At 40.4% G+C, this 23,733-nt stretch overlaps 1 protein-coding gene across 1 annotated transcript in view; it reads left to right on the forward strand.

Moving 5' to 3' along the window:
• TAF3 (TATA-box binding protein associated factor 3) overlaps nt 1–23,733 on the forward strand; it is a 195,756-nt gene that overhangs the window by 168,592 nt on the left and 3,431 nt on the right. The window contains exon 5 of the mRNA XM_012443369.2: nt 20,952–21,204. Within this exon, the coding sequence (XP_012298792.1) occupies nt 20,952–21,204 (253 nt within the window). The remainder of the gene's footprint in view (nt 1–20,951; nt 21,205–23,733) is intronic.

The following is a 23,733-nucleotide window of genomic DNA, read 5'->3' on the forward strand; positions in this document are numbered from 1 at the left end:
CCTATTTGTTGCCTGCTTTTTAGTCATCATATAGATTCTTCCCTGGTGCTTTGTAAAATATATTTTATCAGATTTAGCTTTGCCCAAAGTGGTGGCAGAGATGGTCTATTGTAAATTCCAGCACATGATCTACCAAGATTTCAACCCAGAGGAAATGGGCCCAAGAGTCCCAGAGCAAGTTCTCAGTGGCCTAGCTGAGATCATATGACCAGCCTCAAACAATCACTGTACCCATGGAGACACGGTGGCTCTGATTGACGGGGCTCATGTGTGCCGCCTGGAACTAGAGGTGTAGGATGAAGCCCACTCAGACCCTAGGGACAGAAAAGGGAAAGGAGAGAGGGCTGAAGGCAGGGGCAGGGCAAATGTGTGCTGCACAGAAACGGGCAAGCCCAGCAGACGGGCATGCTGGATGCTAGAGGCCTTTGGGTTTGTGTGTGTGTGTGTGTGTGTGTGTGTGTGTGTATATATTTCGTGGTGCTAAGAAACATCTATTTGCATTATTTATTTGTGAATTGTTCCTTCCATAAATTGTGTTGCTGTTTTAAATTTCCTATGAAATATGTTTTTGTTTGTTTGTTTGAGACGGAGTCTTACTCTGTCGCCAGGCTGGAGTGCAATGGTGATCTCGGCTCACTGCAACCTCCACCTCCCAGGTTCAAGCAATTCCGCTGCCTCAGCCTCCTGGTAGCTGAGGAATACAGGATAGCTGGGACTACAAGAGCATGCCACCACACCCAGCTAATTCTTAGTATTTTCGTAGAGATGGGGCTGTAGGGTTGTTTCACGATGCTGGCTAGGATGGTCTCAATGTCCTGACCTCGTGATCCACCTGCCTCGGCCTCCCAAAGTGCTGGGATTACAAGCGTGAGCCACCGCGCCTAGCCCAAAATATGTTTTTAAGTATTGTGATGCTGCATAGTCAAATGTAATATTGTTTGGTTTGGAGTTTCAAACTATGTAAGTCATTGGTAACATTAGCAAGCTTTTTGAGGGAAAACTTTAGAGTTCTCCCACACGGTGCTGTATGCATCGTAGATACTAAAAATTTTTTTTATCGAAATTACAAAATTTGTGTTACCTTACTGTATGGGTATATTTAAAAGCTAACATCCTAGTTTCTGGAGATTCTGATCTACCAGTATTTCCCATGCTGAATCATAAGCTTCAGCATTTCTTTACCAGTATCTCAGCGTTTGGTATAAAATCCTTTGACTCCGGATGCAGAGAAAGTTTGTTAGGTAAAAATGAGATGGTGACTGGTACTGGGCCATCATCCAAAGATTAAAGCATAATGTTCCTAATATATGTATTTGAACTCTGTCTGTGATATCATAAACTTACCTGCTTCTATTTTTATAACTGTGTGCATCTTGAGTATAATATTTTTCTAAAGTTTGTTATAATTAGAAGATCTTTAAAATTCCCTTTAAAATTGTATTTTTTCTAACAGACCCAGTTATATACAGATAACCATATGTATTTGTAAGGGATTGTTTTAGTTTCTAGTTTAGACTAGTAGGGTACTTCTGACTAATGTTCGACATTAATCTGGTTTTGAATATATCTCTAATGTATGTTATAACCCAATTGAGAAATACTGATTGATCTGTATATGGATATATGAGTTCCGCTAAAACACTGAGGAACATTGAGAGTCATTAATGCCATTAGGATCATTTGTTCTGAATGGAATGAACAGAATGAGTAAATTACAGTTGTGAGTAGTAAACGACCATGCTTTTTCTCATCAAACCATTCAAAGCCAAGTGAGCAAGGCAGAATGTCCGGCTACCTTTTTATTGTTTTTGTCATTTTGTTTATTTGGCTTATAATTTAATACAAGGAAATTTGTATCTGCCTTATGTGGAGGCTGCTTTCAAAGTCCCTGGTCAGGGTAAATTTTGAATGACCTCTACATCTCTTTTCTTGCCTTGCTAGCATGAGCTGTTTTTTAGTATGTATGCATACATCTGTAAATCAGTACATGTGCTGTAAAGTACTGTTATTTTATAGTTTTAAAGAAAATACATGAAAAGAAGAAAAATGGCTCTTAAATAGGAAATGCATTTTAGATTGGCATTTGGCTGTTCTGCTTATTTGTGCTCCCTTTACATCTAAATTAAAACAATTCAGGCTGGGCATGTTGACTCACACCTGTAATCCCAGCACTTTGGGAGGCCCAGGCTGGTGGATCACCTGAGGTCAGGGTTAAAGACCAGCCTGACCAACATGGAGAAACCCCATCTCTACTTAAAAAAAAAAAAAAAAAAAAAAAAATACAAAATTAGCTGGGCATGGTGGCACATGCCTGTAATCCCAGCTACTCCGGAGACTGAGGCAGGAGAATCGCTTGAACCTGGGAGGTGGAGGTTGTGGTGAGCCCAGATCGTGCCATTGTACTCCAGCCTGGGTAGCAAGAATGAAATCCCTCTCAATACATAAATAAGCAATTCAAAGATTCCCCATCAGTTCAAAGGTCTCTGCAGGGCCCGTGTTGTTGACGTGGGTGGGATTGGAGCAAGAAGGAAGAGGAGCATGGGAGGCGCGTTAGAGTGTCCTGCTCTGCGCCCTTATCCCACAGCTGTCTGCACAGCAGACGTGCCCTGCCTGCTTGCCACGTACCCCCGGCTGAGGCTGGAAACTTCTCTAGCCCTTCTCCACTGTCCTGGATGTTAGAGGCAGAACCTCAAAGAGACAGAGGGCTAGCACCTAAAGCAGCCTCTCAGATGCCTTCAACCCTATATTAAGTAAGACCTTCAAGGTTATGAGCTGCAGTGACCTTTTCTTTTTTTCTCTATCTTAGAATGAACTTTAGTATGAATCTGAAGTCAGTGTAATAATTTCATTAGTCCCTTCTTGCCTCAGAGAAGATTTTGGAAGCTTTCTTATATACATACATACACATATATGTATATACACAACCACATAGATATACATACATATATACATACACAGCTGTGTGCGTGTGTGTGTGGTTTTGCTTCAAACTCCCTTGGACACCTTTCTTTTAAATGAATCTTCTTGTTCATAAAAATTTAAATTCTAAAGTAACTCAAATGATTATTCATTAAATAATATATTAATGCTTTTTGTAACTAATTGATTTATTTGCAGTATGGAAAAACACATTATTTTATTTCCTCTTATATTTTACAGTTACCATTGCCCCACTTTTTTTTCCAAACAAATTGTTAAAATCCTCTTTATTCTCATGTTGGAAGACCATTTGTTTATTAACAGAGATGTAATATTAAACAGGCAGTCTCAGAGGAGCATGACAGCACAAAGGTCAGGCGTGTGGTATCGACTTATACACACACATGCATACAGAAACATATTAGTCACTTAGCCACACAGATGAATATACATATATATACGTGTGTGTCTATGGCACATGCTATAAATAAATATAGTAGACACTATATATTTTCCATCCTATTTACAAAGGACAATAAGAATTCATATAAAGCATGGTGATTTTGGTAAGACCTAGCAGCTTTTTCAAATTTTAATATATTTTGAAGTGGTAATGTTGGATTTTCCAAGCATGACTTCAGTAATAACTGAATTTTATAACCCTCCAATGAGATACAAATCTTAATCACAATCTTGTTCATTTTTCAAGTTCACTGCATATCATTTTATTACCTTTAATGTTTTGAAATAACTTGGGATGTTATTTGATCCTAAAAATAAAAAGTAAAGGTGTATCTTTTATGGCCAACTTGCAACTTTTAACATTTTCATGTGAAAGCATCTTTTATAAAATAATGACCCATCCTCCTCTATAGACTGTAGGCTCAGAGACTACTGAAAGGTCCACCCATGTTGAATGTTCACTTTCATTTGGCTTTGCTTTTTCTTAGTAAAATCACCCCCTTGTTTGCTGCAGAGCAGCAAAAGCCTTTCTGAAATCACAAAATCTTTTAGAAGTTCTGACTCCAGAGACTGGTTTTTAAAAGAACCCTCAAGGTACCCTAGACAACACTCTCAGGGTTTACATTTTTGAAAAGTTGATCTGCATTTAACACATACTGATTTTGATTATATACATAATGTAACCATGTCAAAGGTAGTAGACTTGAAAATAGTGAATTGAATCAGATGTTAATTCTCTCAGGAGCATAAGTAAATATCACTGTAGATGGTAGGAAGTATTAAGGACTGCAAGAGATACATTTAAAATTATAAAGAAGTTGAAGGTGATTACTCTCAACTAGGAAGGGCTAAAGAGGTTTGGGGAAAGTAGAATTTGAGTAGAGCCCTTTAGGGTGAATACAATTTAGAAGTGGAGAAATATGAAGAAGAAAAATAAAAGCAAAGATGTATCTAGTGAAATAATGAATGCACATTTTCCCCTAAGAAATTGCCATATTCTATTGACATAGTGCCCTAGTTTTGTGATTAATGATCCTAAATCATTCTGGATTGAGTGCATATTACCAACTTCTTAAAAAAGTTTTTATTAATGTTTTCAAACGTAAAAGAATAAAATAGGCTCGGCACGGTGGCTCAGGCTGTAATCCCAGCACTTTGGGAGGGCGAGGCCAGAGTGGTCAGGAGTTCGAGACCACTCTGGCCAACATAGTGAAACCCCGTCTCCACTGAAAATACAAACAATTAGCCAGATGTGGTGGTGTGCACCTGTAATCCTAGCTACTTGGGAGACTGAGGCAGGAGAATCTCGTGAACCCAGGCAGTGGAGGTTGCAGTGAGCCGAGATTGCACCACTGCACTCCAGCCCGGCAGCCTGGGTGACAGAGCAAGACTCCATCTCCAAAATAAATAAATAAATAATAAAATAATACACGTCCATATACTGGCCACTTGGATAGATTTAACAGTTATCAAAATGTTGCCATACTTGATCCTTTTCTTTTTATTCCTAAAGCGTTTCCAAACAAATTCAAAACCTGATATTATTTCACCTCTATGTTCTTCAGTATGCAGCTCTAAAAATATGGTTATTTTCTCATATAAACACAATGCTGTTATTATACATAAGCTATACAGACATTTTCCTTGTTATTACCTAATACCTAGTCCATATTCAGATGTCTTTATTTGTCTCAACAATATCTTCAGTTTAGCCAGGATCCAAACTATACCACGTAAGAACTTTTAATCTAGACCTGTTATTTCTAATCCACACTCCTACGCCCCTCCTCCTTTTTTTCAGGGGAAGGGGGATGGATTCTTACTCTGCCACCAAAGCTGGAGTGTTGCCCAGGCTGGAGTGCAGTGGTACGATCATAACTCACTGCAGCTTTGAACTTCTGGGCTCAAGCAATCCTCCCACCTCAGGCTCCCAAGTAGCTGCGGCTACAGGCACACGCTACCACACCCAGCTAATTTTTTATTTTTTGTAGAGATGGCGTCTTGCTATGTTGCCCAGGATGGTCTCAAACTCCTGGGCTTAAGCAATCCTTCTGCCTCAGCCTCCCAAAGTGCTGAGATTATAGGTGTGAGCCACCATGCCCAGCCCCTTCCTTTTTGCCATGCAATTGATTTGTTGAAGAAACCAAATCTTTTATTCAGCAGAATATCTCACTTTCAGGATTTGTCTGTTTACTTCCTTGTAGTGGCATTTAAATTATTGTTCTGTCTCTGTAACTGGCATTTAGTCCTAAGTACTTGAGTAGATTTAAGTTCAATCTTTTTTTCTTAAAGTATATTTTGCTGCTATATACTTCTTATTACTCTACATCAGTAGGCACAGAATGTCAGATTGTCACATTCTTAGTGATACTGAATCATTTCATTGGGAAATCATTTTTTAATTCAGCCATTCCTTTCACATTTATTAGCTGAAAACCATCTATAAAGTTGAACTTCAGTTACCCTGAAATATACTTCATACATGAGGCAGGATACATATACAACTCTTTTTTGTTTTACTTGCCAATCTTCAGTGAAAAGAGTTGATAGAGTTGATATAGTTACCTCCAGTGATGAGCATAGGGTTTTGGAAAGAGGAAATGGTGTCTCTCTCTCTCTCTCTCTGTCTCCTCTCCTCTCCTCCCCTCCCCTCTCCTCTCTCCCCTCTCTCTCCCGCTTCTTTCTCCCACTTCCCCTCTTCCCTTGCCTCCCTTCTTCTTTCTCTTTCTCTTTTGTTTTCGTGTTCATATTGTACCATCTTGACCAATGTCAATTCCTTCATGTTGCCTACTGGATTTCGACACAACCCCATTTGTGTTTAATAGCTTTCTTACTTTCTGGTAAAAAAAAAAAAAAAAAAAAAAACTTTCCAGGCTTATCTTGTATATTTCCTGTATATCTTATATATTTCCACAGATCTGGAATTAGCAATTTCTCCCAGATACATTGGTTCCTTTTGATGATGAATGGTGTTTAGGAATCGTAATCTGGCACTAGAGATGCCCATTGCCACTGGGATGTCATCATTCTAGGCCTTTACAAGGAACAGAAATAGGAAATAGGTGGGTTTGAAAAGAAAAAAAAAAAAAATCAATGAACTTATACTATTTTCCAGTTCAGATTTAACATTACCGTTGTGTATTTATTTGTGTTATTTAAAAAATAGGGATGAGGTCTCGCTATGTTGCCCAGGCTGGTCTCAAACTCCTGGGCTCAAGCGATCCTCCCACCTCAGCCTCCCAAACTGCTGTGATTACAGATTTGAGCCACCACGCCCAGCCACATGCTTTCTTTCTCATTAGAAATCCTGAGTCTTAAGAGCATTATTATAATTATTTATTTGCTTTATTCAACAAGAATTATATAAAATAGTCTAAAAGTAGTAGTACCACTATCACTACTACTACCAAGATTATTAAATGAAGTTAAAGACTAAGGTTTTTTTCAGCATTTGCTCTTAAAATACATTTCACTGTGGATATGCTGACAAAATGCTGTCCTAAAGTCACTTGAAAGGATTTTTGTTTCTGCCTGGTTGTGTCATCAGCTTGATATACACTGAGGTTCCTCCATTTCATCTAGTTTTGATTCATAGGGAATTTTTCTAAAACTTAACTTTCTGAGTATTTAGACCATTTACCCAACTCCAAAGTGGAAGCTGTGTAACAAAATACATTCAGAGAAGTCTCGTTTTCATGCCTTTTTCCCTATGCCCTTTACACTCCTCATCCTATAGGCTGCTGTTTTGGTTTCTTCATTATTGTTATCTTTCTAGTGTAGCTCATTGCAAATATGAGGAAATCTGGATTATATATTGCTTACCTGAGTATCAGTGCCCTTTTAGAGTATTTTACAGGCCGGGCTCAGTGACTCACGCCTGTAATTCCAGCACTTTGGGAGGCTGAGGCAGACGGATCACAAGATCAGGAGTTCGAGACCAACCTGACCAACATGGTGAAACCCTGTCTCTACTAAAAATACAAAAATTAGCCAGGCGTGGTGACGCATGCCTGTAATCCCAGCTACTCAGGAGGCTGAGGCAGGAGAATTGCTTGAATCCAGAAGGCGGAGGTTGTGGTGATCTGAGATCGCACCACTGCCTCCAGCCTAGGGGACAGAGCAAGACTCCATCTCAAAAATAATAATAATAATAATAAAATAAAATAAGAAATAGAGTATTTTACAGATTTTGGAACATTTCACAATACAAGTGTAATCATGTAAGCATCTCTCTTGGAAATGGAGATTCTGTAATGGCTATATTTTCCTCTAATTACTTCGTGCAATTTGTTTGATCTTTCAAATAGGTCATGCCTGCATTAAAAGATAAAATGTTTGCTATTTGATATGTACTTAGGTTATGACAAGATAAAATAACCATTTTATGAAATAATGTAAATATTCAAGAGGGAAGCCATGAGCTTGAGGAATTAAATCCATTTATAGGTGTGTTATAATTATCTGAATGCTAAAATTTGAGCTGTGAGGATCATGAAGAATAAGGAATAATGATTGATTTGAAAAATCAACATAAAACTGATTCTCATAATTGTCTTTGGGTATTTGTTTTTTTGATCCAATCTGAAATATGGAAATGGCTGTGTTACAGTTTGGCATCTTAAGGACTGATACTCTAAATACAATTTCTTCCAACTTCTGAATATTTATTTATATACCTAAGTTAGAAAAACCAAATACCTGGTGTGTTGATTTTCTATTTCCATATAATAATTGACCCTTAAAATTAGTGATTTGAAGAAATGAACATCAATTACTTCCTAGTTTCTTGTGGTTAGAGATTTGGATGGTTCTGGCTCAGGTCTGTCCTCAAGATGGTGACTGGCACCACAAGCAGAAGCATCCAGAAGCTTCTGTGAGGCTAGAGAAGCCGCTTCAAGCTCATGCACAGCTGTCGGCAGGAGGCCCCAGGGACCTCCTCATAAGGCAGCTTCAGCATCCTCCCCAGAGTAGCTGGCTGCCCCCCCAGAAGCCACAGCCTGTTGTATGACCTACCCTTAGAGGTGACATGCAGTTATTTTCACTATGGCTGCCAGCCATCCAGCTCAGCCTGTCCAGTCTGTGAGGGAAGTCTGCCAGTGTGTAAATGCCAGGAGGCCAGCCACCGCGCTTGGGCTTGGTGTTTCTGGGACTTTTCGTAAAAATCAGAAAACAAAAATATGAAGATTATGTGTATGTGTGTATCACTGATCCATATGTGAGGTTTTATGGATATGGTTGTAAAATTTCAATGATCATTTTTCTGTATTTGTTGTGAGGAGGGGTTAGGTTTTTCTGTGTGTCTGTTTTCTTTTTTTGAGACAGGGTCTCACTCTGGGATTTTTTTGAGACTGGGTCTTGGCCAGACTGGAGTACAATAGTGCAATCTCAGCTCACTGCAACCTCCACCTCCTGGGATCAAGCGATCCTCCCTCCTCAGCCTCCTAAGTAGCTGGCACTATAGCTGCCACCACACTCTGCTAATTTTTTTTGTATTTTTTATAGAGATGAGGTTTTCCTGTGTTACTCAAGCTGGTCTCAAACTCCTGAACTCACCCAGTCTGTCTACCGTAGCCTCCCAAAGTGCTGCAATTATAGGCATGAGCTACTGGGTCCAGCCGAGGAGGGGTTAGTTTAAAATACAACATGAGAATCTGTTTCTCAAGGTACATGACATTTCTGAGACTGATCAAAAACTGAAATCTGAGGAAGAAAAGTTAAGTTGTATAGTAAAGAATATGTTTTTTCATCGAAATGATTTTCCTCCGAAATGTTGAACTTCCCTGTTCAAAAGCTTCTGTAAAATTCATGGAAGTGGTTGCAATAGTTTTTACCTGTGGCATCATTTTGTTACCATTTAAGAATGGCAGTTCACTTCTAGAAGTAAATAAGTAAGCCATTGTGAGGGAATTTATGAACTTTGTGTGCAGTTTAGGAGCCAGCTATTCAGACTTTGATAATTTGGATTACTGGTTTCATCATGTTTGCACACAATAGCTGAATAATGAGGATCGTTAAACTCCTTGTGCAGACATATCCAACTTGTGTTTGCAGCTAACCCTGGAGGCTCTGTGCAGCTGGGGAGGTGAGGACGGGCTCTTTATTGACTTGACAAGCTGTGAGTTTGCATTACAGGCCAAGCAGCTCATGACCCATTCTATTTATGTCACTGGTTTGTGGTGAGGAAACAGGTAAAGAAATCCTGCTGAAAATCCCTCCTTCTGCATGTTTTTATGAATAACGCCAGTGTTTATAGCAGTAAGGGCACTGTGATCAAATCCTCCAAAAGCTGTAATGCTAGCAGCATGGAGCCATTGTGGGGCCAGCTGTGAGTGGTGTTGGTTTCTCTGTGAGGGATTGCTTATTCAGTGGAAAACTCTGGATGAGAACTTACTATGCAATTAAACAGGAGAGAAAAAGTGATATTTCAGGGAGAAAAACAGAGAGAAGCAAAGAAGTATGAAACAAAGGTTGGCAATAAAGGCCAATAGGAATCCAAAATTATTGTTACAACGATCAATTTAGTTCAAGTGATGATAGCTTATCTCACAAGTGATGAAAAATTGTATCATGCTATACTGTTAAATAGTTTTGTTTTGTTCAAATTAAATAATAAAAGGATTTTTGTTGTTGTTTTCTTTTTTGTTGCTTGTTAGTTTTTTTGAGACAGAGTTTCGCTCTGTCACCAGTCTGGAGTGCAGTGGTGCAATCTCGGCTCACTGCAACCTCTGCCTCCTGGGTTCAAGCGATTCTTCTGCCTTAGCCTCTGAGTAGCTGCACACCACCATGCCCAGCTAATTTTTGTATTTTTAGTAGAGACAGAGTTTCACTGTGTTGGCCAAGATGGTCTTGATCTCTTGACCTCATAATTCACCTGCCTCAGCCTCCCAAAGTGCTGGGATTACAGGCATGAGCCACCACACCCAGCCAAAAGGATTGTTTTTAAAACTGTTTTCGGTCACCACAAAAATAACTTTAGTTTAAGTCAAACTAACTTTCGAACTCCAGTGAATTTTCTCTTGAATTTCAAAAGAGTTGGGAAAAAAGGGTTACTTTAGTGCCTGTATACCAGTCTAATCCCTTGAAAACAAAAAGTTAGGATAAAAGTTTGTCTTGTCAACACTGAGTAGCCACTTTAATGTTTTTTCTTTTACCTCTCAGAAAATTTGAGTGAGAACTATATATGTATATTTTAATTTAAAAGGGGTAATGTAATTGAACTGGGAACGTTAGGCATTTTTGAAGGATTATCTTATTATTACAGTTATTTTTAGCAAAATGCCGTTTTTCTTAATTGAAAAAAAATGAGAACATACGCACAAGCAGACATTTCTGAGATTTTAAGTATTAACCCTTGAAATTGGTCAACAATGTGTTTGTATCTGTTGGTCTCACTGCTAATTTTAAGCCATTCTAATGGGCACCATTAGCAGGCCTTATAGGTAAGGGAGAAATCTAAGAAACAGAGGAAGAAAATTAAAGGGCATTGGAAAAGAGTCAGGGAAGGCAAATAATATTCTTTATGTGTTTGGTATAGCTGAAAGCAATGTAAAACCATTTCCAGAAAACAGAACGAATCCTTCAGCATCTGATTGTACCTGGTATTGGGAATGACCAGGTGCCCGAGGAACTAGAATCCATGTTGGCAAACAGAAATCTCAGCGGTCTTGGGACTCATTAAGCAGGTGGAAGGAAGGTAGACAGGGAGGAAAGAACAGAGGAAATGGGCCTGAATTTTAAAACATTTTAAACAGGCAAAAATTGTCAAAAGTAAAATAATTATTTTACAGAGGAGTTCTCACTGCAGTAGTAGGTATTATGCTTATTAAAGCTGATTGATATTTCTTGAGCTGCTGTGTTTAATACTGCAAATAATCCAAAGACAAGATACAAACCTCACTCTTAAGAAATTGACTGCCTAATGTGGATGATAGAGACAGATCTGCACAGAGTTGGGGTCCAAAGCAACCATGAGCAACGTATTTCTTTGAAAAGGCCAGACCTGGGAGCCGCGGTGGCTCCGGCCAGTTGTCCTGGCGCTTGAGGAGGCGAGGCTATGCGTTCAAGGCCAACTTGGGCAATATGAGAACCTCTCATTCATTAAAAAAGAAAAGAAAAGGCCAGACCCAAAACTACCAGCCAACCTTAATATCTAAAGGCTGATCCAAAAAAAAAATTTTTTTTTTTTGAGATAGTCTCAGTTTGTCACCCAGGCTGGAGTGCAGTGGCGTGATCTCAGCCCACTGTAACCTCTGCCTCCTGGGTTCAGGCAATTCCACAAATAGCTGGAATTACAAGTGTGCACCACCATGCCTGACTAATTTTTGTATTTTTAGGAGAAATGGGATTTCACCATGTTGGCCAGGCTGGTCTCAAACTCCTGACCTCAGGTGATCTGCCTGCCCTGGCCTCCCAAAGTGCTGGGATTACAGGCATGAGCCACCATGCCCAGCCCAAATTCATTGCTTTATGTATAAAATTACCACCATTGTAGGAGGTTTCTCTTCCCCCTCCATTGGCCCTGTCCTTGTTGGTCTGTTATGGATGACACACTCAACTTAGATGCACTGGATCATGCAGCTCCTTGATCTCACTCAGAGCTTTGAATTCCACAAATGTAGGACTAGACTCTGGTCAAGATTTGTCTGGAAGGCTTTTTAACCAAGCTATCATTTTTTCCCCTGGTAAATTAGTAAAGTATAATATACACACAGGAAAGTGAATTAATTTTAAGTGTATAACTCAAGCCATCCTTTAAAAATTCCTAGCAACAGTTCAGATGTATACATTGTGACAGGCGTTTTCATCTTTTTTCCTTTTTTTGGTTTTTTTGAGATGGAGTCTCACTCCGTCACCCAGGCTGGAGTACGGTGGCACCATCTCAGCTCACTATAACCTCCGCCTCCTGGGTTCAAGCAGTTCTCCAGCCTCAGCCACACAAGTAGCTGGGATTACAAGTGTGTGCCACCACACCCAGCTAGTTTTTGTATTTTTAGTAGAGACGGGGTTTCACTGTGTTGGCCAGGCTGGTCTTGAACTCCTGCCCACCTCGACCTCCCAAAGTGCTGGGATTACAGGTGTGAGCCACTGTGCCCAGGCTTTTTTGTTATTTTTATTATACAAGTTATGTTTGTTAATTGTAAAAAAAAAAAAAAAAAAAAAAAAAAAAATCGGCCAAGCATAGTGGTTTAATACTTGTAATCCCAGTACCTTGGGAAGCTGAGATGGGAGGATCACTTGAATCCAGCAGTTCCAGACCAGCCTGGGCAACATGGCAAAACCCCGTCTCTACACACAAAAAATATATATATGCAAAAAATTAGCCAGGGGCCGGGTACGGTGGCTCACCCCTGTAATCCCAGCACTTTGGGAGGCCGAGGCAGGTGGATCACAAGGTCAGGAGTTTGAGACCAGCCTGACCAACATGGTGAAACCCCGTCTCTACTAAAGACACAAAAAATTAGCTGGGCGTCGTGGCATATGCCTGTAATCCCAGCTACATGGGAGGCTGAGGCAGGAGAATTGCTTGAACTGGGAGACTGAAGGTTGCGGTGAGCCAAAATCATGCCATTGCACTCCAGCCTGGGTGACAGGGCAAGACTCCATCTCAAAAAAAATATTAACCAGGCATGGTGGCATGCACCTATAGTCCCAGCTACTCAGGAGGCTGAGGTGGGAGGATCAAGTGAGCCTGGGAGGCAGAGGTTGCAGGGAGCCAAGATCGCACCACCACACTTTACCCTGGGCAACAGAGTGAGACCTTGTCTCAAAAAAAAAAAAAAATCTGTAATTTTCATGTAGAGGCAATTGCTGGACATTTTAGTGTATATTCTTTAATTTTTTTTCTTTGTGTACACTCATACCTTCTTGTTTGCTTTTTTTATTTTCTTAGAAAAATTCCATCTTATTATACAAACCTTTTTCTTGGATAAGCATTTCATTTGTGTGTGCATGCACATGTGTATCACTTCAAATAACAACATGGTGTTCTCTCTATCATGAGCTGTGTAACCAGTCTCCTATTCTAGGGTATTTTAAATTGCAGTTATTCTAGTTTTTATTTTTATTTATTTATTTATTTTGAGACAGAGTCTCGGTCTGTCGCCAGGCGCCAGGCTGGAGTGCAGTGGCGCAATCTTGGCTCACTGCAACCTTCACCTCCTGGGTTCAAGTGATTCTCCTGCCTTAGCCTCCCAAGTAGCTGAAACTACAGGCACACAGCACTACACCCAGCTAATTTTTGTATTTTTGGTAGAGACAGGGTTTCACTGTGTTGGCCAGGGTGGTCTCGATCTCTTGACTGCCTTGGCCTTCAAAAGTGCTGGGATTACAGGCATGAGCCACCACACCCGGCCTGTTTTTTTTTGTTTTTGTTTTTGTTTTTAATTCTGTAACTATTTGCTGTTTCCTTTGCTCATGTTTGAATGAGAACATTAATTCTTTTCTTTTTTATTTGAAACAATTCTTTATATAAGGAGTGAATATTTTATTGTTGCATGTAGTTAGCTTCATTTTGTCTTTTGCTTTTTAACTTTGCTGAGGTTATTTTATGCCTTCTAAAATTGTTGTGCAGTCACATCAGCATTTCCCTTTATGGTTTTTACTTTTGGTGAGATACTTAGAAATTTTGTCCTACCCCAAGTCTAAAAGCATTTATATTTACTTTTTTGGGAATTTTTATGGTTTTGTTTTCTTTTACCTAATTTTTAAGACCTTTAGAATTTATGGTTTGTGATATAGCTCCAATTTTGAGGGTTTTTTTAAAAATTAACTATACCATCCAACAAGTCATAATTGAGCTAATTCTCTATTGCACATGCATAATTATTGCATAGTAAAGCACATGAATATCTAAAAATTATTTTAGACAATAGCTTCAGTCTTTACCTCCAACAAACATTTTCCACTGTAATAGCCAGCAGATAGTAGAGTTAAAACAAAGTGATAACCAAAGTGATACTTGCAAATAGTTTTCGAAGACCCTATCCATCGATCCTGTGAATGGGTCATAAGAAAGAAGATGTTTCCCTTAAATAACCTCCTCTTGTTGATAACTTAAATTTTCACGCTTATTTTTGCCTGCAGTCATATGGATCACAACTCTCTTTTTTTCTTCCTGTCCTCCTTTTTCCTCCCTCTCTTCTTCCTGCACCCCAAATTAACTCCATTAACCAACAACTGAAAATGCCTGGGTTGTCCTCACGCTTCCTGACCTAAAATTGTAATTCTTTCACTTGCTCTGTTTCTTCTCTTTTCTTTTTTTCTGTTTTCATTGATATTCCATATTCCTCTCACCTGTCCTTCATCCCTTCCCACATCATAAGGCATATTACTATGCTACTTTTAGGCGGGTGGTGGGGGGGACTATAATTTTGATTGGATAGAAAAATACGCTGAAAGTATCATGTCATCTGGAAAATTACTACTTTCAGGATCAGCTTTTGTTTCTTAGTTTGAATTTGAACACAGTTTATTTTAATAGTCATCAGATACCTATTAAATGCCAATTAGCATGTTAAACACTGGGGATGCAGAAATGAAAAAGGCTTTTTGTTCCGATACAGCAGGGGTAACAAATACGTGTACAAACTATTCAAATCATTTTTTAGCCTTATGAAATTGGATCAGTTTCTTTCAGTGTTCAGTATATTTTAGGAAAGAATGAATATTCTGCATTTATTGAAGACAGTTTTTAAAAAATGTCCATTGGGTTAATTTCATTATTCATATTCAAACCTATATCTTTGCTGGTTTTTTGACTGCTTATTCTGTCAATTATGCAGGGAGATAAGTATGCTTACATCTCTGTGAGCATGACTGTGGATTTGTCTGTTTCTTACTGTTCTGTCAGTTTTTGCTTTATATATTTTGCAGATATGTTATTGGGTACATACAAATTTTAAACTTTTACAGCTTCCTGGCAGATTGGAACCTTTTATCATCATGAAGTAGCCTTCATCATCACTTGTAGCCTTAAAGTCTGTTTTGTGTGATATTGCTTTTCTTTGTATTTCTATACATCTTTTTATAGCCTCTCCCTTTCAGCCCTTCTATTGCTAGATGCGCCTCTGGGCATTAGAATATATTGGGTTTCGCTGTTTCATACAGCCTGACATCTGAATCACTTAGACCACTTACCTGATATAATCATTGATACTTTGAGATTAGAATCTACCTTATTATTTTGTGCTACTTACCTTACTGTTCAATGTTTTGGTTTTTTTCTCTCTCTCCTTTTATCAGATTGAGGGGTTTTTTTTGTTTTTTTTTTTTGATCATTCCATTTTCTTCATACTATACTTTGTAAGTTTTGTGTGGCTGCCCTAGAAATTACCATACTTAAAAGTTATTCACTACCTTTACACTGCATTTTATATAGTAGAGGAACATTAAAATACTTTAGCTCTGTTTACCCATTACTGGCTTACATATTACTATGTTGTGTAATGAATTATGTAAGCATTTGCAAGATCTGCATAACTCAGTGAACCAGTATTTTCCAAATGACCAATGACATTATAAAATTATGCATGGGTAAATTTTGTATTCAAAGTGCTAAACAGAACAATAAATTTTAATGTAACAGAATAGAAATGCCTATTGATATGGTTTCAGATTACACATTGTGACTGTAACTTATAAGAAACTATCACGTTTTACATTTAATGCAGCATTAAAGACGAACTTAGACTATTATCTGAAAAGTCTTTTAAAATAGTCCTCCCTTCTCTAGTTATACATGTCTACATTAAAGAGATTTGCAAAAATGTAAAACATTGCCAGTCTTGGCCAGGCACAGTGGCATAACCCTATAATCCCAGCTACTCGGTAGGCTGAGGCAGGAGGATTGCTTGAGCCCAGGGCAACAGAGCAAGACACAATTCTCAAAGAAAAAAGAACCAAAACATTGGCAGTCATTACCAAATTTTTGTCTTGTAAAATCTGTTAACATATAATGGGTTCATTATTGTCACTTTTAAATGAATTACTAAATATTTTTAAACTTTACAGTTTTATATTATTTATTTATTTATTTATTGAGACAGATTCTTGCTCTGTTGCCCAGCCTGGAGTGCAGTGGTGTGATCTCGGCCCACTGCAACCTCCACCTCCCAGGTTCTAGTGATTCTCCTGCCTCCACCTCTGGAGTAGCTGGGACTACAGGCCTGTGCCACCACAAGTGGCTAATAGTTGTATTTTTAATAGAGATGGGGTTTCACCATGTTGGCCAGGCTAGTCTTGAACTCCTGGCCTCAAGCAATCCACCTACCTCGGCCTCCCAAATGGGATTACAGGCATGAGCCACTGTGCCTGGTCCAGTTTTATTTTTAAAATGGTAAATATTGACAAATGTAGTGCATATTTTTTAAGTTCTAAGAATTTAAAGGGGTCCTAGCACCAAAAATTTGAGAATTGTTGCTTTAGAATTTTTTTTTTATTAAGTGTCAGCTGGTGGCAAATTCTTATTTTGTCTGCCTGTAAATGTCTTTGTTTCATCTTTATTCTTGAAAGATGTTTTCAAAGACACAATTTATTTTTCTTTAGCACGTTGAAGATGTTATTCCACTATCTTCTAGATTTCATTGCTAATTAAGAAATCAGCTGTCATCTGTTTCTTCTTTGAAAGGAATAGTCCTTTTTTCCTCCTGGCTGCCTTTCAGATTTTTCCTCTGTGCCTGTGATGTTTTATAGCTTCACTTTGATGTGTCTAGATACAGCTTTACTTTTATTTATCTTGCCTGAGGTTTGTTGGGCTTCATAAATCTGTGGATTGGTATCTTTCATCAGTTCTGTGAAAGTCTCAGGCGTTCTTTGTTCACATTTGTCTCTGCCCCATTCTTCCTCTAGAATTATGATCAAACATGTACTAATTAGACCTTTTTATTGTATTCTCTTTGCTTCTCAGGCTATGCTCTGGAAATTTATTTTGTCCTAATACTCAGTTTATAGTTTTGTCTTAAGTTGTTTCCAATCTGCTGTTAAATCCCTCCCTTGAATTTTAAATCTCAGTTACTGTATTTTTTAATTTATAGAAGGTCTGTTTGGTTCTTTTCAAATTCACTAGATCAAGCCACTCTGTAACTTCCTACCACCTATATTTCCAACCTGGGCCTTTTATTTTTTTTAACGTTGTAAGCAGGGTTGTTTTATAGTTGATAATTCTCGTATCTGTGGTCTTTGTGAGTCTCTTCATACTAGCTGTTTTCCCTGATCCCACCTTACCTATTCATAGGTTTGATTATCTTTGATTATGTGCTGCTTATTTTTTTTTAAAAAAGATAATTATCTATATTAATAATATGAGACTTAGATTTTAAGATACTTCCCCTCAGGATTGTTGTGTGTGAGCACATTGCAAGTCAAAATTACTTTAAATGTAAAGTATCCTAGAACACCAGAGGTGAAAATGCATGAGATTCTGATTAATCTTTACCTTCTGGGTATAGCCCTTTGGGGATCCTTAGTGTCAGGAGGGAGTTCTATTAGACTTTCCACTTTGGGCAAATCCTGTGCTTGGACATTTCTCCTCTTCATCATAACCAAAGATCAGACTTCCCTAATGCGTAAATGCCCTCGGGGTAAAACATCTGTGTTCTGCTTATCTCAGGGTCTCTGCTTTGTACCTTAGCTTTGGTTCTGAAACTTGTGTGTTAAACCATATGGGAAACTGCCTCTAGAAATAGTATTTAAACATTTTAAGTCTAACCATAAAAACAGAGAATGCTTACCCTCTGGATGTAAATGCCATTGCAATAACTTTGAACTCCTACGGCAAACCTCATTTAGTACACATTGAGAGAGTGTCACATACTTACTAAGATCACAGGCTCTAAAATCAGACTGCCTTGTTTAAAGCATGGCCCTGCCCTATAGTAGTAGCCTGTGTTAATTTATGCAAGATACTTAATCTCTCTATGCCTTGGTTTCTTCATTTACAAAAGTAGAATAATAGCTTGCCTTATGTGGTCATTATGGAAAACAAATGAGCTGAAGCAAGTAAACATTTAATACAGTGCCTGGCTCACAATTGGCTTTCAAGTGCTTAGGACAGTCAGACATGTAGTAAGTGCTCAATAAATACAATAAATAGTCACTAGTTATTATGTTAAGCATTTATCAGGTGTCTGCTGCACCAGCAGGCCTGTGTTAAGTTCTCTTGATCTTTGTCTGTCTTCAACTTAGGAAGGTGATTGCCCTTGCAGGAAACAAATAGAGAACAATTAGCCATAATGAAATTATTTGCTGAAATAATGGTGACGTTTTTGATGTAACTTAATATTTGATAAATTTATGATCAGAATAGCAAAGAGTCAGTACCTTTTGGTGAAAGTGGTTTCTAAACTAGGATTGTAAGGAAGTGGAACTGTGCGGGCTGGCAGCAGTGAGGTCAGAGGCTGTCATGAGCAACCTCATGACACACCCGGCTGGCACGTCCCACCTGGCTGCAGTTTTTAAAGTGTTTCTCCGTGTTGAGGTTCTCACTACAGCCCTCTGAGGCAGCCGTTGATGAGAAAAGCATGGCCTAAACAATCATGTGGAATAGTAGAAAGAGACAGGCTGGGACAGTCCAAAGGCTGGCGATTCCTGGTGAGACGAGGATGGGCACATTCCACGGACCAGAAACTTTATTTCTAGGAATGGGGCTTAGAGAAATCCTTGAACAGTTCTATTTATGAGTCAGTGTGTAAATTTACAAGTGAACGTGTCCTACTTTCGTAGGATGATGGACAAAAACCTTTGACTTACTAATACGTGGAACACAATATAGCAATTAGAACAAATAATGTAGATCTATATGTGTCAACGTGGATAAATTAAGAGACATAAAACTAAGTGGAAAAAGCTTGTTGCAAACAATGACTGGAGTGTGACATTGTGTGTATAAAAAAACGGTAATGCAGTATGCATCGTTTATGGACACCTTGAAAGGCAGGAGAGGTACAGAGAACAAAAACAAAGTACCAAGAGCAGTCAGTAAAAACACACCTGTGTTAGGGCAGTGGTCGCCCTGGGTCAGGGAAGGAAGTTCATCTGAAATAAGTACCGCAAAGGCTAACGTACTCTATCTCTGATTATTACCTAGGTGTCTGTTATATTGTTTTCTCTGTGCGTGAAATGATATATATACTTTTGGTTTTTTTATTTAAAAAACTTAAAAAGCAAGCTTTGGAATCAAGCAGACCTTGGTTCAAAAGCTGCTATCTGTTTACTCAGATTCCTTTCTCTCACTCATCTTCAGTTTCCTCATCTACAAAATAGGGGAATCATTACTTCTTTGATGGTCTCATGAGGACTGGATGAAATATTTGTAAAGTGCCTAGTGTAACCTCTAACTTCTTATAGGTCCTCAATAAATAGTGCTTTTTATAATAAAGGAGTAATCCAAGGCCACAGGGCTAGTCTCTGGGGCTATAGAATTTGAGCTCAGATGTCCTGACCCCAAGTCCAGAGCTTCTTCCGCTAGCGAGAGTTATGTGAAGAGGATGCTGTTAGTAGAGGAGAGTGGTCACAGTCCCACACTCCAACGACCTGCAGCAGCGTCACCAGGACAGGAGCTGCCAATGCTGTACCTCCTCCATAGCTCTGCAGCCCTTCTGAGAACGGTCAATCTTTTTTCTTCTTTTTTTTTTGAGGAGGGGAGAAGGAGACGAAGTCTCGCTCTGTCACCCAAGCTGGAGTGCAGTGGCATGATCTTGGCTCACTGCAATCTCTGCCTCCTGGGTTCAAGTGATTCTCCTGCCTCAGCCTCCGGAGTAGCTGGAATTACAGGCATGTGCCACTGCACCCAGCCAATTTTTTGTATTTTTAGTAGAGACTGGGTTTCACTATGTTGGTCAGGCTGGTCTTGAACTCTCAACCTCCGAAAGTGCTAGGATTACAAATGTGAGGCCACCATGCCTGGCCTTTAAAACCTGGCAGTCAAGCCAAATACAGAAGTGAGAAAGTCTTCACGGTTGTATTGACAATGGCATTGAAAGCATTAAGAAGAAACATTGGAATTGAGAAGAGATAAATGGAAACTTTTTTTTTTTAAGCTGCTCTGTCCAGCAGCTGAGGCCAGGTTAAGTTTATGGTAATTAACAACCCAGAGATCTCAAGGGCCTCCAACAGCAAATGGGTCTTTCTTGTCCAGCTCAGGTGTGGGTTACAGGCTGCTCCATGTCCTCTCCAGCCCGAGCTGGAGTGGGAGGAGCAGCCCCTTGTCTGAGTGCCAGGAGGACTCAGCAGAGGCCATGGGGTGGGAGCATGACCTCTGAAGCTGTCAGAGCTTCTGTCTCAGCACAGGAACTGGCAGCTGAAGTCATAATTTCTGGCAACAGTGCATGCGTATTGGTTACTAGAAATTTCTAAATATCTGGCCATTGAGGGGATGTTTGGGAAAATGAAAAATTAGTCTGAGTAAGTGGAGAGGTCACTTGAAACAGGACCTCGAACTCAGTTCTTCAGCCGCCTCTGGACGTTGAAGTCTTTCACTACTGGAGGAAAAGTTATTTTGAGGTTCTGTTTTTAAGCACGGGTTTGGCTGGATGATCCTGTTTTGACTTTTTTACCTTTCCCTCTTTTGTTGACAGTGTCATCAGCAAGGTGGTCCCCGCCCCCGAGGCCAAGCCGGCGCCCTCGCAGAACAGGCCGAAGACCCCGCCGCCGGTACCTGCGCCCGCCCCTGGCCCTGTGCTCGTGAGCCCCGCGCCTGTGCCGCTACCACTGCTCGCCCAGGCCACCGCAGGCCCTGCCCTGCTGCCCTCCCAGGGTCCCGCCGCCTCTGGGGCCAGCGCCAAAGCCCCTGTGCGCAGCGTGGTGACTGAGACGGTCAGCACCTACGTGGTACGTACCTGCCACCCGCGCGGTTAGCAAGGAGACGTTTTCAGTTCAAGACAAGGGTGTGCTCTGAATCACTATCGAATTTCAGGGGCATTTCTCTTTAAAATTGTGTCATTTACTTAATTATTTTTGAGACAGGGTCTCTCCCTGTGTTGCTCAGGGTGGAGTGCAGTGACCCAGTCATATAGCTCACTGCAACCTCAAACTCCTGGGCTCAAGCAGTCCTCCTGCCTTAGCCTCTCAAAGTGGTGGGATTACAGGCCTGAGCCACTGCCCCCGCCCCCAGACCAGACACATTTCTTTCTTTCTTTTTTTTGAGACAGAGTCTTGCTCTGTCACCCAGGCTGGAGTACAATGGCGCAATCTCGGCTCCCTGCATCCTCTGCCTCCCGGGTCACAGAGATTCTCCTGCCTCAGCCTTCTGAGTAGCTGGGATTACAGATGCCGCCACTATGACTTGCTAATTTTTTTGTATTTTTAGAAGAAACAGGAGCCAAGCTGGTCTCAAACTCCTGACCTCGGGTGATCTGCCTGCCTCGGCCTCCCAAAGTGCTGGGATTACAGGCGTGAGCCACTGGTGGCGCCCAGCCTTTTTTTTGAGAGGGGGTTTCACTCTGTCACCCAGGCTGGAGTGCAGTGGTATGATCTCTGCTCACTGCAGCCTCTGCCTCCCAGGTTCAAGCGATCCTGCCACCTTTTGAGTAGCTGGGATTACAGGCATCTGCCACCACACCTGGCTGTTTTCTGGCTGTTTTTGTGTGTGTGTGTGGAGATGATGTCTCCCTATGTTGCCCAGGCTGGTCTCAAACTCCTGGGCTCAAGCAATCCTCCCACCTTGGCCTCCCAAAGTGCCAGAATTGCAGGCGTGAGCCGCCATGCCTGGCCTATTAGTACATTTCTTTAAAGGAGTTTTGGAAGGAACTTCTAAAACTGTGATCATCAAGTTGGTCCATTCAGGGAGCATTCATTGTAGGTGTTTAATTGAGGCATCATCACCCCCAAATGGGTCGATCAGGAAAGATTTTGTACTTAACCTCCTCGACCTTCATGTCTTCATCTGTAATTAAGGAGTTTGTGTTAAACTCTCTAATTTAACAAGGAGAAAATGTAACAAGGGGTGTAACGGTAAACTCTGTGGTACGTTCTGGCTCTGAAAGTTCTGGTTTTCCAGTAGATCTTTGAGTTAACTCACTCCCTGGGATGACTCCAATTGGAATAGACAAGTCGATGGAAAGCTTTCCGGACGTGCATGGTGTCTCACGCCTGTAATCCCAGCACTTTGGGAGGCTGAGACAGGCGGATCGCATGAGCCCAGGAGTTGAGACCAGTCTGGGCGGCATAGTGAGACACGGTCTCTGCAGAAAATACCAAACTGAGCCGGGCGTGGTAGCCTGCGCCTGTTGTCTCCACTACTCAGGAGGCTGAGCTGGGAGGATCAACCGAGCCTAGCAAGGTCGAGGCCGCAGTGAGTTGTGATCACACCACTGCGCTCCAGCCTGGGTGACAGAGTGAAACCCTGTCTTTAAAATAAAAATGAAAATTTTAAAAAAGCTTTCTACCTCATGAAGAGACACTTGATGGGCAGAGGACAAAATGTGTGATTTAGATGACATACAAAGGCTAGAGAGCAAAAAGGCAGGTTTTGTCACTGCCTAATAGTGTGATGTTGGAAATGCCACTTAAGTTCCTTTAGCTCCGGTGTCCCCATTCATAAGCTACCCAGAGGTTGTTTTACAATGATTAAATGAAATAAGTGTGTAGAACTCAGTAAGCTGTGAGGTGTTTGGTGTGAGTTACTGGGGATGCTGTGGCGAAGTTCTTGTGGAGCACACAGTCTCGGCCTTCTCATTTTAAGCAAGGTCAGCCAACAGCAGGACTGGCCATACACGGGAGCTTCGGGGCATAGGATGTTGCACCAGCCTTGGCCACTGGACAGCGGGTACAGGTGACGGCTGGTTCTCACCCCTTGGTACATTTTCTCCTGAAATTACAGAGGGTCAGAAATGTAGTTTCCCACAGATTTCTCTGGGAAGTTTTCCTGTCGCTGTGGTTTGCCTTTGTAGAGTTGCCTTGAAGAAAGCCTGTCAGTAGAGTGAAACATACATGTACCACCACTGCACCTGTCACACAAAGAAGGCCGTTTTAAAAAACATAGCTGGTCAGCATGGTAGTCGAAAGTCTAGGAAGAACTGTGCCTTCCCAAATAAGCCGAATGATCTAATGTGCTGTTACTGTAAATACTTCTGCAATTCCCTTTTTCTTATTGCTGGTGTTGAATGCCCATCAGTGAATCACTTCTTCCAGGATGGCTCTGTTCATGTGAAGTTTGAGGAAGTGGGTAATAGGATGTGCCCTCTTTAGAACTGTGAAGTTAAATAAAGTCAACTCCAGAGTACACAAAATTTGTAGCAAAATAATGTTGAACCCTGTAGCTCTTTGGCCTCTCAATTCCCCTTATTTCATTTGCCCTTTAGTTGATTGTACTTTACTAAAAATGTCATAAAGGGAATGGAAAGTTACTTAGTAACGACT

The sequence above is a fragment of the Aotus nancymaae genome, unplaced genomic scaffold (genome assembly GCF_030222135.1).
Source record: "Aotus nancymaae isolate 86718 unplaced genomic scaffold, 86718_ANA_hifiasm-v0.15.2.pri h1tg000083l, whole genome shotgun sequence".
In the NCBI taxonomy this organism is placed as follows: Eukaryota; Metazoa; Chordata; class Mammalia; order Primates; family Aotidae; genus Aotus; species Aotus nancymaae.